The 18,781-nt window shown below is 41.6% G+C and overlaps 1 protein-coding gene across 1 annotated transcript in view; it reads right to left on the bottom strand.

The window, feature by feature from the left end:
• The window catches only part of USH2A (usherin), a 582,349-nt gene that overhangs the window by 83,642 nt on the left and 479,926 nt on the right, over positions 1-18,781 (bottom strand). The window contains exons 59-60 of the mRNA XM_074316330.1: positions 17,638-17,800; positions 9,651-10,008 (exon numbers count right to left, since the gene is read on the bottom strand). Of these exons, the coding sequence (XP_074172431.1) occupies positions 9,651-10,008; positions 17,638-17,800 (521 nt within the window). The remainder of the gene's footprint in view (positions 1-9,650; positions 10,009-17,637; positions 17,801-18,781) is intronic.

Genomic DNA, 18,781 nt, shown 5'->3' with positions numbered 1-18,781 from the left:
CTGGTGCATAACATCTGGAAAGAGTGGGGGGGCCCGCCAAGTAGAAAGCCGATTCTTTTCAGAATCAAACTGAGCCCAATTAATTTTTCATGTATCCTTGATAACTGTTTCATAATGAGCTATGTGTCTTGACGGATTTGGGGTTGGCAGAGCAGGCTGCCCCTGCTTTCTATCCCCATTCAGTCCACTTACAGAAACCAACCCATTAATCAAGCTATCTGGCATAAAACCTGAATCTCAGCTCAGCAAGAGATCAATAACCATCCTAAAAAAAAATTAAAAAATAAAGCACACACACACACACAGAACCAGCCACTAATGGGCACAGGTACCCAGCCATGACACTAGTAATTGCTTTAGCAAAAATAAAACTCTGTATCATAATCACCCAATAGGAACTTATATGATAAAATTCATTACTTGTGTCTTGTCAAAAAGTAACATTTACCTCCGTTAAAAACATACTGTAATTTTACTATCTAGACACAGCCATTATCTTTCAGAGGTAGACAATGCACCTTTTTGAATGGATTAAAACTCTCTGATTTTGTAATGTGAATATTTAATAATCCAAGTATCATATAAAATGTTTAAAAATGAGTTATTATGCTTATTTTAAATTTAGAGCACCTGAGGGGCTCCTTAACGCAGTCTGTAGCGAGAGCGTGCGTGCCACACGGTGCGCCTTCTGTGCTAAAAACTCTGACGTGATATCCGACTGGTCAAATTTCTTAACTCTTTGGTTGGCTTAAGGGAAAGCTTTATAATTCGAGTCATAAATTCTTATCACTTTCCCAGTGGTTTCACCTCAAATCGTCATCGTTTTACCAAATTCAAACCAGTCAGTCTGCAAATCTCTCTTGAGGGTCCAGAGATATCTACACTCTCCTTCTGAGAGCCATGGCTCTATCTATGGAGAGGAGTTCCTAGCAGAGATGGGGAGATGGAGGAAATCCATCAAGGGCTTGGGGAAACATCCCTTACTGGTTCTCGGACAACAGGTGGACACCTGTTTTGCCCTTAAGAGAGTCTCAGATGTTGATTAGGAAAAAACTCCTGGGAACTGCTGCCATAAAGACAGTCCCTCATTGGCTCATCATCTGATCAAACCATGCTAGGATGATAGAAAGGTCTAAGGCATCATCCAGGAACTTGAAGGTGATGTCACATTCATCTTTTCTGACAGCATCACTAAGAATCATGATGCTGTGTTTGCTCAGGCAGTGGTTGGTGGTTGTGTAGGATGAGTGCTGGGCTTGGAATCAGGGCTGTGAGTTACGGTCCTCTTAGGCTCTGTTAAGTATTTATGAGGACAATCAATGCCTATGCATGACTGAATAATTGCTTATTATATTGCAATTTGTCTCTTTTTCTTATTTGTTCTGAGAATACCACAAGTCCCAGAGAGAAGAGGCTATTTCTTCTGTCTTTATATCTGTTGTAGCTTCTGGGCACAATAGATTCTCAAAAGAGAATTATGTGAACACTGATTAATGGAAGAGTCTCACATTATTTCTTGGTCCTGAGCACCACATTAGATTTTATGTGTCTTGGTCCTCAATCAATTGCAAATAACTCGCGATTTCCATATATGCATGAAATATCAGAGAAGCCGTAGCCCAGGTTTTCAACTTTTTGTTTGCGGATGTCCAGTGTGGATAAACAGGGGACACCCTGACAGAGGTGTGTTGGCAGCGGAGCTGCATAACATCAAGTGAAAAAGCTATTTCAGCAAATGAATCACGTGACTGAATAAAATCTGAAACGTGGGATCCACGATACATGACATTCAGAATGTTCAATTTCTGTGGTGCCGTTATTGAAATATTTAATTGATACAAATTGAAACTCCCTGTGATAAAGACAAAGGTAGTTGCCATTCTGGGGCCTCCCAATCCACAGATATAATCAACACCACCAGCACTTCCAGCTTAGCAACGCCCAGCTACAGCACTAACAAGACGTTTCACCTTAAAAATTCTATCGAGATAAAAAGATTCATTTGCAAACCCATCACATATGTATTCACAGGTGGTGGGTGTGGGTCATTGCATTTGGATTAAAAAGCAAATGTCTCTCTCTACATGAGAGGTCGCTAGCTGGTGTAAGGCAAAATCTTTTCACTGTTCGGCATAATTAAAATACTCCAACAGTGGTTTCAGTAATTTAAAAATCACAGTATTGTTGTAATATTTTTCTAGGCTTCAGGAGCTCACAATTGTTTGGCCCAATCAAACCTGGGAACACTAGAGAAGTTATCACCCATCAAGGTAATTACTTTCAAGTTGAAATAATTACTCTATCAATGTTAATGGTCTTTCAACTTCAATAAAGCACTCACCTGCCGATAATCACAGCTAACCTCTTGCTCTAATGCAATTCCCTCTCTATTTAGTAGGTTATATTACGGCCGTTACAGTGGTCACTTGTCCTGAACAGCTGCTGAATTTCACTTTGATCGGCTGTGAACCATAAAAAAATTGGTCATCTGTGTATGATTTCCCCCTCACCCATAAGCCCTTGCAGAGCGAAGGAGATGATCTCTTGGCTCTAATAGGGTCCTTCAGGGGAAGCCATCTTGTCTCAGGTAGTGGCTACTTTCCACTTGTGACAAGAGCACAGTAGTTCAATTAACTTTTGACCTTCACTGCCGTTTGCAGCTTGCTGTCCCTGCTAAATGGCACATATTCTGAATTTATGGCCTGGGCCTGTTAGCGTGTGGACTAGTTCATTTTACTTTCATATATGTTTTTTTTTTTTTTTAAACAAGGCTCTGTAGATTCTTGGGTGTCTAAATGTAATTCAGTTAAAAGGCAGAAACAACATACCCGAACTAAAGGGCAAATAGTCTCCCCACAAACCATCCTTCATACATTGAGAGTTGCTCTTGGGCACAGTGAAGTAGGTAGATGTCAGCTTGGCAGAATCTGCGTGGGTGTGTGTGTGTGTGTGTGTGTGTGTTGCCAAAAGACCTCATATTTGCTGATACGATCTAAGATCTAAGGGAATGGGCAGGGTGCTCGATGGCATGGTGGTAAGGTGAGTGGAAATGCCTGTGAGTGGAAATGCCTGAGGGGGCCTTCGGAGGGTAGGCAGTGGGTGTTCTGGTGGAGGAGGTGATGGGCCAGCACCAAACTTCGGGGAAACAAAAAGCACCATCTTGTTCTAGGTGACTTAGAAAGGAAATAGAACCTAATCCAATAGTTGAGAAATCACCTGGACATCAACAGACCGGTATCAGGAAGCATTTAAGTTTGCAAACTGAATTTGTCAGAAGGTGAGGAATGCTTAAAATGCACAAAACACAAGGTGTTTCCTTCATGACCAAATCCGTACATAGTGTTGCCTTATACAAACCAAAACTTGTTCTACATTTGCTCATTTTTTTTCCAGCTGCTATTATTCCAAACAGTAGGGCTTCTCAAGTCTTACTGCCTAATTATAGCACCATGTACAGCTCCTAAAGTCCTTTGTACACACATTAATTTATGTGGCCCTTGCAACAGCCTTGTGAGATAAGTAACATCTTAGTCCAGACTTGTCGATTAAGAAGGAAGACCATGGCCAGTTGACCAGAAAGAAACATGTGTGAAGGTCATCGCCAGTTGACCAGAAAGGAACAACACGTGTGAAGGGAGCCTTCAAGCAGATGGATTCAAGATACACTTTAGAAATAGAATCAATAGGACTTAGTGAAGGATTTGGATTTGAAAGTAAGGAATGGGAGGACTTCAGCATGGCCCACCTGGATGAAGCAACTAGAAAGATGATGGGGCTGCTTAGTTAACAAGATATTTCAGGATGTCTTGGGGAATAATGAGTACAGCTTAGAAAAATAGGTGATAAGTAACTCTACTGGAACTGCTAGACATACCTGTGTGGCATTTACAGAAAGAAACAAAAATAACCATCCTTACACCTTCAAGCCCATGTTCCTCTGAAGCTCTTCATTAGGTCACCAACATGAGAGGATCCAGGTTCACGGAAAACAAGTTAAAGAAGGGAATTCAGCAGCGAAGCTTCTCCAGTTATCATTTTACTACTTGGGAGCGGGAATGGGGTACCCCACTCTCCTCTCTCAAGACTTATGAAGGATATCCAAGAGAACAGCAGGAAGAAATTGGGGGTTTCTGTTAGAAAGGTGAGGTGGACACTCTACTCTTTTCAGAAGGTTTGCTACTGAGATGAAGTGACTCCCAGGGTCATTTTGATGTAGCCACTTGGGAGGAGAAGGGTCTTCTGAGATTCTTATATGATCCCAGGATTTGGGGATCATGGCCGAACACGAGCTGGGACCTGCTTCTTGTTCAGTGGATTCTGAAGTGGTGATGCTAGCTGGGTTGGACCCAACATGACACATCACGTAGAGAAGATGGTGATGGACAAGTCGTACTTTCCTTATTTGATAGAACAAGTTTTCCCCACGCATAGCGGATGCCAAGAAAGGAACGAGTTTTGTCAATGTGACAGAACTTGATACTGGCTGACTGACTGGGAGAAAGGTGTCCAGAAGTAAAAGAAGTTGTGGGGTGGACCTCAGGGGCCGTAATGAATAGGGGTGCGAGAAATTAGCCAGAGAGTATATTGCCTGTATCTGGGACAACCTGGGGTTCCCCATGGGGGACTTCTTCATAACCCACAGAGAAAATCCCATGAGGCGCCTGCCCCACAGAAAGCAATGGTGGATGGCTTAGAACGATAGTAATAAGTAAGGCTCTGCTCCTTTTTGTCTAATTCCATCTTGTTTGCCAAGATCCTGGGGAAATCAATACGAGAAGAAGAGAAATGAAGGAGAGGAAAGAAAATGGACATGCCCTCTCTTCCCCACTGTAGTTCCCTTACAACAAGGCAGGCTTTAGACTGGATTTTTTAAAAGCACCTCAAATGAGTCCTGATTACCAAAACTGAGCTGGTCACTGTCACTGAAAGTGACTGGAAAACCCTGGGACCTATCCTAGAGATAACCAATGAGTGAGCAAGAGTGGCCTGATGAAGCTGTTGGAATAAAGTGGGTGGAGGAAAAAAAAGTTCTGTCAAAGAAGTAGTTATACAAAGTTCACGAAGACTTATATGGATCTATATTTTTCTCAATTTCCAATAATACTGAGCAAAAAGTAGATCCCCAATAAATATTTGTGATTGGTAGGGTATTATTGGGAAAAAAGGGGGGGGTTAGTTAATGTCAAATCAAATAGATCATTACAATGAAAGAAATGGGTTGTGCCAACAAGTAATCATTGTTCGGTGTGACATTTACCCACCCATGTTTTGTATCTTTTATATAAAAGAATGGCACAATTATCTCAGATTATAAAATGTGAAAAGATCAGCTTATAGAACTTGTACAGAAATGTATTATAATTGTTTTTATTACCATTATTTTCTTCTTTTATTACCATTATTTTCTTTCTTTGGAAAGAGTCACCAAGGAGTCCTTTCAGATAGCTAGATCTCCCAGAATATTTGTCTTATAGATGGATCTTGGGAGAAGAGGCTAAGAATCATGAAATTTTAAGAGTTACAACTAAGTTAAGATCGTATGTAAAGAGCAATAATATTTTACATTACACTAAGGCAACATGAAAATGGAATTAAAAATCAATTCATCAATTAACTCACAAACTATCCATAATAGGGTGATTTTGAAGTATCTCACCCCTTCCCCATATCTACTTAATAGTAAAGAAGTTTGAGACGACCACATGTGGAAATTTTGAATATCTCCTCCTTGACTTTGGGCAGGGAGTTTGGCAACTAGAATCTAGAAACTAGAGTTTGCCATTCTGGATTTTATTTCCAGATTGGAAGCCAACTTTTAGTGACCCATCTAATAAGCTTACCACTCAGCACCGTATGCTTGATTCTACACAGGGTGAAGTGCCATCTCTCTTTCAGGGTACTGGGCAAAAGTATGATCTGGGCTTGATGTTTCATCCCCCTTATGGGGTGGGCACAGAAATACTCAGAGCACAGACTAACAGGTAAACCACCTTCACCTTTAAATCCCAAGTTATTTCTGCCAGTGCGATGGCAGGTGCCAGTGTGGAAAAGCAAACAAATTAGAATGGTGGCAGCCGTGCTGCCAGCCTCGCCAGGAGTGTTCCCTGCAAACACCACCGTGGAACTCCTGATGCCAAGCGAGGCTAGGTACCGTTCTCTCCTGACACTGCACAATTCATCACAGAGCTAAGGGAATTTAAGGACTTCTAGCTAAAACTTGTTTTCCGTAGCAGTGGGTATTTGTCTGAAGAGACCCTAAGAACCTACACCTCTCTCTCTTCCCCGTAGAAAGCCCTACTTAGGTCCAAAGGGAGATGAAGCTTTTCATGAGGTTGGGAGAGAAGCTGGTGATACATTAAAACCCACATTCCTTCCATTTCTCCTCTCCTGCTGCCTCATCGGCTGCTGCTGCAGCCCCTGCCAACACATATGCTCTCCCCCCCATGGAGGGCCCCCACTGCCAGTTCTCCACCCACTGCCACCGTCAGGAGGCTCCATGCATCCATCGCATCTGTTTTATGTGGCTCTCCCAGCCACGTCCACCTGTCTGTAAACAACTCTGGGACAGCTAGTGATGGCACGACACTGCGGGCCACTTACCCGCGGCCCCTTGTGCAGACATGGGGTCCCCATAAGCAAGTGACTACGTGAGGAGGGTTAGTGATACCTCTTGCAAGTCCTTGGACTGGATTGCAATCCTGCAATTGTGAGGATGGATTCTGTCTCTCACTAATTGAAAATACAGTTCCTTTGCTCTGGAGAATTTCAGCCAAAGCTGTCTATGAAACAAAAACTTGAAAGATCGCCTAGGGCAGGCAAAGAAATGGAAGGAGAGAGTGGAGATGCTTAGCGGGTATAGGAATTAGGGAAATAGGAAGCAGAGCCAGGAAGGTTCTCAGAGAAAGGCTTAAAAGGGAGTCATTGTAACATGAGCAGCAGAAACTCAGAAGCAAAGACCCTGAGAAACCTGAAAGGCCCAGCAGTCATAACAATCTGTGCCTCAGACTTGATTACTCATCTTCCCCCGATCTCTGCTCTGCAGTCTCATGTCGACTTCATAAATACCCTTGCGTGTCGAACTGAGTATTGACAGATTGAATATAGTACTCAATGACTATTTGCCAAATTGGATTGACTCGTCAATAATGTGTTCTTGACCCTGAAGACACAGTGCACTACTGTAGAGAAGTCTTGCTGTTCTGAAGAGGAAGAGAGGGGCTTAAACTACAGGAGGAGGGATTTGGCTCGGAGAACAGGAACACCTCTCCGGTGGTGAGGAACTGGGATTAAGTGGCAGGACCTTCTCCTTCAGACAGCTGTAGCATTCTCTTGGGAGTGTACGAATGGATGAAATTCAAAGGCTCTAATTTTTTATGATTTCTTCTGCCAAAGATGCCACACAGAGTCACAGTGGCTTCCTTCTATGGCAACGTGGCCTACTGGCCAGAATGCCGGAACACTGGCCCTATTGCTCTGTGGGATTGTCCTTGTTGCTAAAGCCTTAAGTGGGGCTTTTCCTGATGAACCTAATGAAGTCTTCTCCTGGGAGTTTCAGTCCAAAGATCCAGATTCTGGGGGGGGGGGGCACTTTTAACATGAACACAGACATACACACACACACACACACACACACACACACACACACATTCAAAAATAGCATGCAGAAATATTATTGTCTCTCGATTACCATGGCTATTTAGCATTGCAAGGGGTAATCTTTAGAAAAATGGCAGAGTACAGCAACAGCAGGCTGTCAGAACAGGAGCCATGTCAGGGAGGGCCTATGGCCAAAGGGTTCCATGAAGCTTCAAGTGCGGAGCCACAGGCCTCCCTCTTTTATAGACGTGTGTTAGTGTAATAAAAAGTCTTTAAGTCTTGTGTTATAAAATGAAACCAGCTACACAGGGCAGACTTAAGAGACTAGTCCACAAGGGAATTCCAATAAAACTGTTTTGGGAGATTGAATACTGACACTTATGCCCCTGAAAACCACATTTTAAAAGACCAGAACTTTAATCATTGTAATATTGGTGCCTTCAATAAAATATATTTAAATTAACTTGTCTCAATCAGAAAGCTCTTGTCAAATATTTTTACTTGTTTTTCAGTTTTTTGTTTTTGTTTCTTTCAGGGTAGAGAAGTTTAGAACATAAATGTCAAGGCTATGATAAGAAGTAATATATTTCACATATCAACTAAAACAAATCTTCTACACTTAAGGATACTGCTTCTTATGCTTATAGCGAATGATTTAGAAGATGTAACATGAAAGATCCTGACATATAAAGATAATTAAATGTCAAGGAAAAATAATGGACCAATTCTGAAATAAAGATTTAAAAAATATTATCCCTTCTATTCACACGTTGCTTATTTTTTAGCCACACAAGAAAATTAAACCTAAGGACAGTGAGGAAACATGGTATGTTAAACTATTCATTGACAAAGATTCTTCTGGAGTTTCTTTAAATAGATTCACCTGGCGCTATTTAGATATTTTGATAAGTGTTATATTCTATAAGATAACCTTCATGTAAACTGAGCTGCCTAAACTGGAAGCAAGGAAACATGGTTTGGTCTTTGAAAATAACGCTTTATGCTGTTTGTGCATGGTTTCCTATTAATGAGGTGTTTTCTTATTTAGTAAGATTTTATCACATTTTGAAAACCAGATGTATTTAACTCCTAAGACCACGGAGTTTCATCTTCTCTCCAGTAGGAGGGCTTTCTGTCAACTTCTCAGAGCATTTTTTTTTTTTGGTTAACACTTCGTATAAGGTATCATTATCTCTTGCAATGAGATTTACGGCTAGTAGGTAGTAGGGTATGAACATGAATCTTGGGGTTGAGGGACACTATGAGCTGCAGTCTACTACTTCATTCATTTTTGGTTTTCTTATGTTCAGTTCTCATCTTGGCACTATTATACAGGAGAAAGTTCTCTGAAACATGGACCACCATCCTGTTTCTGTATCTCCCATAGAACCTCAGGCTATGGCAGGCATAACGGGAACTCTCAGGAGACACCAGGTGAACTGAATTAAGTTGTGTTGTGGGCCAGAGGGCAGCCGACCCAGGAAAATCACAAGTTATAGCGCGTGTGACATCCATAACTATGTCTGTACATCCTGATAGATATATGTAGAAATTGAATTTTCTTCCTCAAAGAGCCAATCATATCACATACCTAGATCTATCTAGAGATACCTATTCCGATCTCTTTATCTGTCATGGGTGATAGTGTTTCATTCACAGAATCTCTATCCTAGACAGGTATCTTATGTGATGTAACTGGCTCTTTGAGAAAGAAGACAATTACATTTCTGCCTTATTTCATCTGAGCCTCATCCCCATGGGGTATAGAGGAACACTTTTAATGTTCCCATCTTATGGCTTTAGACATCACGTAAAGAGAGAGTCACTTATTTGATTGAAGTAATACAAATTAACTGTGGTCTGCAAGCTACTTTCCCGCATCTGTTATACTCATTTCCGTATCTTATCGCCATGACTACATCGCTTCTGTTCACTTGGGAATTATTTTCATATATTTAATCCCTAAGTGAAGAAAAATAACATTGGGTGAACAAATGGAATGTCAACATATTAACCAGAGAAGCTAAGCCTCTGTTATTTTTCGAAGGACTCACCATTACTGTGAAAGCATGCACCGTAGGGATGGTGAATGTTGGATCGTCGGCTCTTTCCTGATAGACCACACGGTACTGGGAGATGACACCATTGGGAGAGTCTGGCTTCGTCCAACTCAGCAGGACTGAATGAGCCCCGGTGGCTTGAGCCCAGGGCGCTGGCAAATCTTGGGGTGGGGCTTCCAGAGTCCGCACTGCTGACCACAAACTCTCCACTGAGCCCCTGGAGTTGTGGGCTCTGACCTGATATTCATAGAGCGTGAAAGGTCTCAGAGTATCTGCAGCATCATCGGTAAATTCAAGGGCTCCTTCTGACCAGACATACACAAGGGTCTCCTCTTCAAGGCCAGAAGGACGCCTGGAAGGAAACCCAGAATGCAACAGTGACAGCCGCACACCTCAAAACCAGGTTTGCAGACAGAATAAGAAACTATTGTTTAGAAGATTTTGTTATCAAGTCAACTTTTCAACTGTCTCTTCCCGGGGTCACGACGAAGACCCGATGAAAGAGTATACCAGAGACCTGACAAAGTATCATTTCAAAAATGTTATTTTATATATATTTAGCTAATTTTAAAAAGTGAAACATCACCTACAATCACAGTTCTTGTATTAACTTCTAGACATTTCCCTGAAAAAATGACCCATCTGAAAACAAACATTAATTTTTTTAAAAAAATATTTTAAAATTAAAAAAAATACAGAAGTGTATATGTAAGTACTACTAAGCATTTTTTTGGTATTTTCTGAATCTTCATACTTTTATGCATGTGTATGTGTGTGCATGGGCCCATGCAATTCTGTTGGGTTATTTTTTTGCACAACTGCAACCATACTATATACAATGATTGGAGGCTGATACAGTTGGGCGTCCTTCCCTTCTCTGGTGGGTAGACTGCAGTAAGGGCACTGATTCATTTCAATCTCGCTGTATCCACATCTTTTGCTAATATGTTCCTGAACTCTCTCTGAGGTTGGCCATGTGACTCTCTTTGGCCAGTGGACATTAGCAGATATGATCAGTGTAGAGAACTGAAAGTGTTTGTACACTGAGGGTGATCTTGCTGCTCCTGGACTAAAAGATCTCCCTGTGAAAGAACCCAGGTGAGCACACGAAAGGGTGAGGGACCGTGCAGAGAAGTCCACAGTTCTTATTCCCTTACCTAGCAAAATACTACTTTGCATTTGTTTCTAGGGTATTCTAAAAGTGTTTTAAATTCACTTCCCCCACTTGTTATAAGAGAAATCACTTATTTCTCTTTATTTGAACTTTCTCTTCTTGAATTAAACCATAACCCTTCACAGTAAGGCCCGTTTTTTCTTGTAGACATTAACAAACCTTCATTGGGCACTTATTATACTCTGGTCTTGTACCAGGAGCAGAGATGTGCAAAGATGAACTCCTTACCTAAAGGAGCAAATGGTAAGGAGAGAAACAGAGCTAAATGTAAATTCCTGAAAATAACCTAAGTCATGTAATAGGAATCTGCTTTAGAACTCTCTAATGGGCAAAAATCAAATCCCTTTTAAATGTCTTCTCCAAAGCCAAGTAAAAAGCAGAGTCTGCTGAAAAAAAAAAATTATTTCAACTGCCTGAAAAGGGGACTGTTTCATCCCATCTTCAGAGTTTATTGATATGAAAACTAGGGCCCATGCACACTCTGTCAGGACTCATACACAGAGCACTAAATATCTGAGAAAGAGAAATGGAATCGCCAGTTGTTGGGATGGCCCCAGCTACCTGATATTTCACATGGACAGTCATTTGCTCATCCAGATGTCAAATCATGACAGTGACGCAGACGTGACCAGAAGAGGATGTTCCTGAGGAATTGTGGCTGGCTTAGTTCTGTGTCCCCAGCATCTGAGCCCACCAACTCTTTTATATATATATATATATACATATATATATTTGTTTGTTTGTTTTTGTTTTGTTTCATTTTCAGATGGGTGGCATACAATCTCATGGCTTTTCTGCATCTTTGTCTCATCTCTCTCAACTCTTTTTTTTCCCACTAGGGTAGTATTCTGGGGTGGGGAAGAATGTACCCAAGAGGTGAACCTCTCCTTTAGCTTACTCTCTGAGAAGAGAATGATGGATAAATCAGTATTTCTAGGCCATTAGGAGTATTTACACACTCTTCTTGTGCTGGCATATTTGCGTACTGTCATATCAGATTAACCATCAAAATAGGAAGGGTTATTAAGACAAAATAAATGACAGTATCTTTCACAAAAAGGAAGGCTACTGAAAATCTTTGGCTTTGGGAATTTGATGACCCTCATGTTGATAAGTCACTATGACCTAAGTTTGGGCAATGACGAACTTCCTGCTGGAGGCTGTGGGGCTTCCTACGTACCTCTTTTGACTGGCCATTCCCGCCAGCAGCCCACCTTGTTACTCCCGCTCCCCCATACAGGCGCCAGATTGTGCCCTCAGTGAGGTTCGTAGGGTCTGGCCTCTGTCTTGCTGCAGATACCAGGTGTGTCCCTGGGAGGGGTCCATTCCCACGTGAACCACAGGGCTCATGGCCAAGGTTTCCCCTCACTGAGTTTTTTCAAAGGTGTTTGCTAGGCACATAATAGAGGGAACTAACATGTGAACTTCTATGGGAAAATAAAATGTTCTGTTTCATCTGGCTTCAACCTTTCTATGGCAATTCAATTAATTTTTTATTAAACTTTCACAAATGCCCATGGTTGTCATAAAACTGACATTCTTAAAAAAACTGCCTGTAAGTGTGAATTTTAAAAATCGATGCTATATAAGAGATTAAGCATTATGTTAGCCTCAAGTTTTATTCACCAAAACCATGAAAGGATGCAGCCTGGGTAAGCATTTCTTATCACTATCGAATACTTAATAAATTAATATTATGGTGAGGTAATATTAGCCCACCGGTGGCATTAAAAAACACAGAATAATCTTTAGGTCTGAATAAACTTTGAACGGAAGAGGCTCAGTAGACCACAATTATTCCTAAGTTATTTAAGATTTCAGCTTCAACTGTTCATTTAACTGGAAGTGGTTCCTTGTGAACAGTCTGTGTTAAGGGAAATCATATTTCCAGCCCTCACTGAAGAGCTAAATAGTTATCCTATGCTTATGCCCACTTGGGAGATACTTCAGTAAAGCACTTTTCCAACTAGAGTTAATTTAATGTTGCTTAACACTAAAAACAAAAATAAGGATTTTAACTAGGAACTATGTATTTGAAAAGGCATTCAAACTCATGGTATCTTAATGTAACATAACCTTGTAAAGAGCTCCCTACCCCCTAATTCTCTCCCAGCAATTCTCAGGGCTTATCTTCTAAAGCAATTAAAACAATCCTATATCTCAAAGCATTTCCCATAACAATTTAAGATTATGCAACCGCCACCATCCCCTCATGAAAAATATTAAGAGCACCCCAGATTTAAATAAACAGCCCCAAACACTTGCAGTCAGGGGAGACAGGCTGCAGGCTCTCTTGGGGCCCGTCACTTCATTAAATGACCGTGGGCAAACTCACCTGTGTTCTCTAGTGTCTAGGTCACTTTGTAAACTGGAGTTAATAACCTTATAGTGTATAATATCCTAGAATTTCTGTAAGAACTAAATCAAATAACGCACATGAAAACCACTGGGTAAAATGTAACATGTGATACAAACAAAGTTGTCATAGAAATAATGCCCAAAGCTGTCCTGAGGAAGGTGAATCCAGCAGTTACCCAAAGGCTGCATTGAACAGAAGTGACAGAAGGGAGTCACACATAGGAGGCCACCTCAACAGCCCCCAGGGATCACATGGCATTCCTGATCTGGGCTGATGGTGGAGTTAAGGGACGCCCAGGAGATTTACTAAATGCTTCCTGAAGGTTGCCTTGTCCAGCTTTCTGGAAGGAGTGGCTACTCTGGAGGTGGAGGGAGAGACTTCAAAGATTTTCCCAACATCTGAAGACTGAATCTCATTTAAAACTCTTTAGAATTCACAGGCATAGCTCAGAGATATCCCGGGTGTGGTGCCAACCACCAAAATAGAGCAAACATGACAATAAAGCGAATCCCATGGATGCTTTGGTTTCCCAGTGCTTATCACAGCTACGTCAATGTCCGTTCTCTTGGGTGCCCCTAAAGCAGTGTTTCTAAACAAGTCGCCTAAGGAAAAGTGTTCAGTGGATTCTATAGATGGAAGACGGATTTTGTGGATGGACTTTGCTCTTTACAGGGCTATGGATGTAAGATAAAGGGGGAATCCTGGAGGATCTTTATTATACAAACCGAACTTCCTGTGCAGAGAAAGCAACTGTCCATGGTGGCCCTGAAGGTACCCCATTAGTAACCAGGCTGCAAAACACTAACGTAAATGCTATCCTTATTAGAGGAAATCCTGTTTTGTAACTTTGGAATTAGCACCACGGCCTAAATAAAATACAGTAGTCCTCGTTACCCACAGTTTCACTTTCCACAGTTTCAGTTACTTCCGGTCACTTGAGGCCAACTGTGCTCTGAAGATATTAAATGGAAAATTCTAGAAATAAACAATCCATAAGTTTTAAATTGCGCACCGTTCTGAGCAGCGTGATGAAACATCATGCCTTCCCGCTCGCTCCTTCCTGCCCAGGATGTGAGCCGTCCCTTTGTCCACTGTAGCCATTCTCCACCCGTTAGTTACCTACTAGCCTTCTAGGTTGTCACACTGACTGTCCTGGTATCACAGCGCTTGTGTTCAAGTCTCCCATGTTTTACTTAGTACTGACGGCCTCAAAGTACAAGAGGAGTGACGCCGGCAATTCCGACATGCCAAAGAGAAACCTTCCAGTGTTCCATGTAAGTGAAAAGGTGAGTATGGTACAGTAGTAAGATAGTTTGAGAGAGAGTGCATTCATGTAACTTTGATTACAGTATAATATTGTAATTGTTCTATTATTAGCTATTGGCAATCTCTTACTGTGCCTAATTTATACATCAAACTTTACCATAGATATGCAGGTACAGAAAAAATAATATGACATGTAGGTTTTGGGACTATCTGCTGTTCCAGGCATCCACTGGGAGTCTTGGAATACATCCCCTTTGGATGAGAAGGGACAGCTGTATCAAATTTAACAGGCAAACTGAACAGAAGCTATCACATTGACAGTCTTGTTCTTAGGAGGTTATTGTTTTGTTGGTTTTTAAAGTCATAAACATCTCATCTCTTTACCGGGGTAGACACTTTTTAATAGAATCGTATCATTAACCCGAGAAGGGGATTACTGAAGGAAAATGATTTGGAGAGTTAGAGAGAGCAGAGGGACAAGCAGATTCAAAATGGGATTGGCAAGTTGGCTTCCTGCAATTTAATGAAAATATCTGCATAGGCGACACCCCGTTTTGAGCTAAACGTATTTCCTTTGGTGGTGCTAGAAGAAAGAGGAGGCAAATGAGGAAGGAGAAATTACATGCTATCACCTCTCCAGAAATACTGCAGGCTGTGGCTATAACTATATTATAAAGGGCTCTATGTAGTCCCCGAACGAAAAAGAACTATGCGTCTACCTTCTATTTCTGTCCTTACAAATTTCTGATTTTTTTTTTTTTTTGCAGCTATCTAAGAAAAATTTGATATTGTTGTTGTCTAAGCACATTTAAACTTCAGCTGAAATAACGGCCAAGTGATTCATGCCCATGTAGGTGAGTATAATGATTGTATCTGGAGCCCCAGTGCGCCATTTTCATTTCACTTTAAATAAAAAACAAAATGTATCTATGTCAGTCAGTGCCCTTCTGCTGTACTCAGAGGTATCAAACAGGCTACAATTATGATTGTGAAGTGATTGTGTCACATTGGAGGAAGGTTTATTGCTTCTGAGTCTGCTAGGCAGTAACACATTCTGTTTCATATTACTCTTTATATCATTGTTTGGCTGTGACTAGAATAATCAAATGCCATCAAATGCTGTCAAATTCAATTTACAGTATTTTTCATTGAAGCGGGCTTTCTGCATTCTATTTCCTGTTTCCCCTCTCTATAGCTGCCATGGAATAGTCATTGTAATCATGAGTTTTATTTACAAAACCAACAGAGTGAAGCCACATCCTGGTCTATAACAGGTACTTTATTTCCCTTTATTCAGAATAGGAATTGGATGTGCTTTTCTCATACAATTAGCATTAAGTAGATGAAAGAAAACTATTCCAAGAGGATGGACATTTTAGAGCCTGCGCTAATGTGCTTAGCGTAAAATGTAAATTCACATTAGCCATTTTTTACATGTTCATGTAGATTTGGATCAGAAATATTATTCTTCAGATTAATGTGTGCTGAGCAGAAATTGGGCTTGCTCATTTTCGGCAACGCCATCTCCATAAGCAGGAAGCAGTGATACTGACAAACCCTGGACTTATCACTGAAGGTTGCTCTGAATCAAAGTATTTCAATACCTGAAGTGGCCAAGAGGAGCCTGAACTCAGTTTCACGATGCATCCAGGTGGCAGGACCACACCAGGGAAGGTGCCAGGCCACTGGGAGACTAACAGAGGATGGGGAAGAGGGGATGAGGATCTGAAAAACCATGGGCTGTGCTGTGTGTGCCTGACGCCAAGAATTTCTTTTGGGATGGGGTTTTGGATCTGTAAATCCTTTATGTCCATGTGTCTGATTCACTTAGTGTCTGTTCTGTCTTAGCGCTAAGGTCTGAATGTCTGTACCCCAACCCACCCCATCCACGTGTGGAATCTTAACCCCAAGGTGATGGCCTTTGGGAGGTGACTAGGTCAGGAGAGTGGAGTCCTCCTGAGTGGGACTCATGCTCTGACAAAAGACACCTCACGGAGCTCCCTAGGGGCTTCTACCAGGTGAGGACGCACGAAAGGACTGTCCTCTATAAACAGGAAGTGTGAGACCCACCTCCCGTTTATACAGGGCAGTCCTTTCGTGCGTCCTCACTGGGTAGAAGCACCTGGATTTTGGACTTCCCACCTCCAGAACTGTGAGGAATAAACGTTGTTTATAAGACACCCAGTTTACGGTATTTTTGTTACAGCAGCCTGAGCAAGCCAAGACAGACAGCAGGCTACCGGCAGACAGGCCATTTGCCTCCTTGATTGTTTTTGTTTTACTTTCCTTCCCTCCTCTCAGTCTCCTCCTCTTCCTCCCTCCCCGTCTCCCTTTCTCTCAACCTCTCTCTCCCTCCCATTCCTCATTCTTTTTCCCTCCGTCTCTTTCTTCTTCCCTCCCTCTCATCCTCCTCCTTTCCTTCATTATTCATTATTTATGTAAAGAAATCATTAATTATAAGCTATGCCCATAATGACCAGGCAAAGACTGGATCAAGGACAGCAATACATTTCAAACCAAAATGCCCACAGTGTCTCTCTTGCTCTCTCTCTCTCTCTCTCTCTCTCTCTCTTTCTCACACACACACTCTCTCTCCTCACTGTCTTCCCTTCCCCTCCCCTCTCTCTTTCCCCCTTTCCTTTATTTTAAGTGGATACACTTAATAAACTCTGCACTTCAGGTGAAAAGAAGCTATGTTAACACCATCAGCCAGTTGAGTGGAAACACAATAAAACAGAAGGGGAACCACCGAATGGAGCCACTCTTCCTACATATGAAAAGCACCATCTTTTGAGGATGAACAAAAGCCTTTCCAACGTGCACATAGTAGGTGATGAGAAATGTCAGGATCCTCATCCAAGACCTGGTTCTTCTTCTGGAAGGACCATGTCCCCTTGGTCAGTGAGCATCTAGAGGCCCTGCCACATTGAAGGCAAAGCTTGTGTGACGATGGTGTATCCTTTCAAACAGAGCTCAAATAAAAATGTCACATGGCAGTTGGGGCTTTCTTCCTTGCATAATGTGTCACCATTTCCAGCACCAATTTTACTCCACAGTAGATGCTTCAAAAACCATGAATCCTCATCCATCCCCTTATGGAAACAGAAAATGTATTTGATTCTACAGTCCTGCGATAGTATACATTGTCAATAATTAAAAATAATAGCAATCGTCAATATTACCTGTGAACAAAGTAGTTGGTGATGACGCCATTTGGTTTTTCGGGTGGCATCCATGTAACCTCTATGCAAGCTGCCCCCAGCACCCTAAGAATGGGGGGATTTAGGTCCATTGGGGCAGTTTCAGATGTTTTCACAAATGTCCTACGGCTAACTCCACAACTTCCTTGAAAAAAAATTGAGACCTTTAGTAATTTGTCAAAGAGAGAAAAGAGTTACATATGTATACAGAAGGCTAAGGATATCATGAAAATCATTTTGGCTGAACTTTTGGATACACATTTGTACACATATTTTAGACTAGTACGGTAAATCTCTACAAATTTGAATGTTTGAGTACAGAAACATTTTTGGAAAATCCATTAACCACACGTATTTACATAGGCATAGACAATACAGCTTATGTACAGCTGAACTGAGGTTTCTCACGTTTATCGCAGCCATTCTTGCCAGAGTGATAATGTGCTTGACTTTCTCAAGTATGTGACATACACGTCTTCATACTCTTAACTTCTTTGGCGCCAGTACTTGAAAGTAATGACCACCTCTTAACACACAGGAATCAAACAATTCACTTGAAGGATATTGGGTCTTCATAGCATAGTTTTCGGGACAGAGAGATGCAGAAGTTGATTCTACATCTAAGTCAAGAAAATCTTAATTTAAAGCTATCTCCATGTTGATTAGTTGAAGACTGGATCAGGGACAGCATTACTCTTCAAACCAAAAGGCCTTGGTCTGGTTTGTAGAGGGCAGTGGACACACTGACTCACAATTTCGGAAGGAAGCCCAGCAAAATCACAGGCCCCTCGCTCTAACCAACTCCATGGGAACTAGTACCCATCTAGAAACAGACAGTCCCAAGGACAGACGTGTCACACAGGAGTTCCACCTACATGTCGAATACAAGGTGGGATACTTCTTTGGTCTAAGGTGGAACAAGATGTTTTGTGCACGAATATGAGTTACACCACTTCTTCTCTTAGCTATCGTGTGTTATATATTATACAACATTTGGAAGGATGAAGGGAGTGAGAGAGGCACCTCCTGACAACCACACAGATGATGATTTCACTGACCACTAGATTAAACCATGAAACTCAAGGTGACAGCTTATGTACTTGAGACAGGGTTCAGGGAAGTACTT

The sequence above is a fragment of the Rhinolophus sinicus genome, linkage group LG12 (assembly GCF_036562045.2).
Source record: "Rhinolophus sinicus isolate RSC01 linkage group LG12, ASM3656204v1, whole genome shotgun sequence".
NCBI lineage: Eukaryota > Metazoa > Chordata > Mammalia > Chiroptera > Rhinolophidae > Rhinolophus > Rhinolophus sinicus.
The sequence above is the reverse complement of the archived record's forward strand: the minus strand, read 5'-3'. Positions and strand labels throughout refer to the sequence as shown.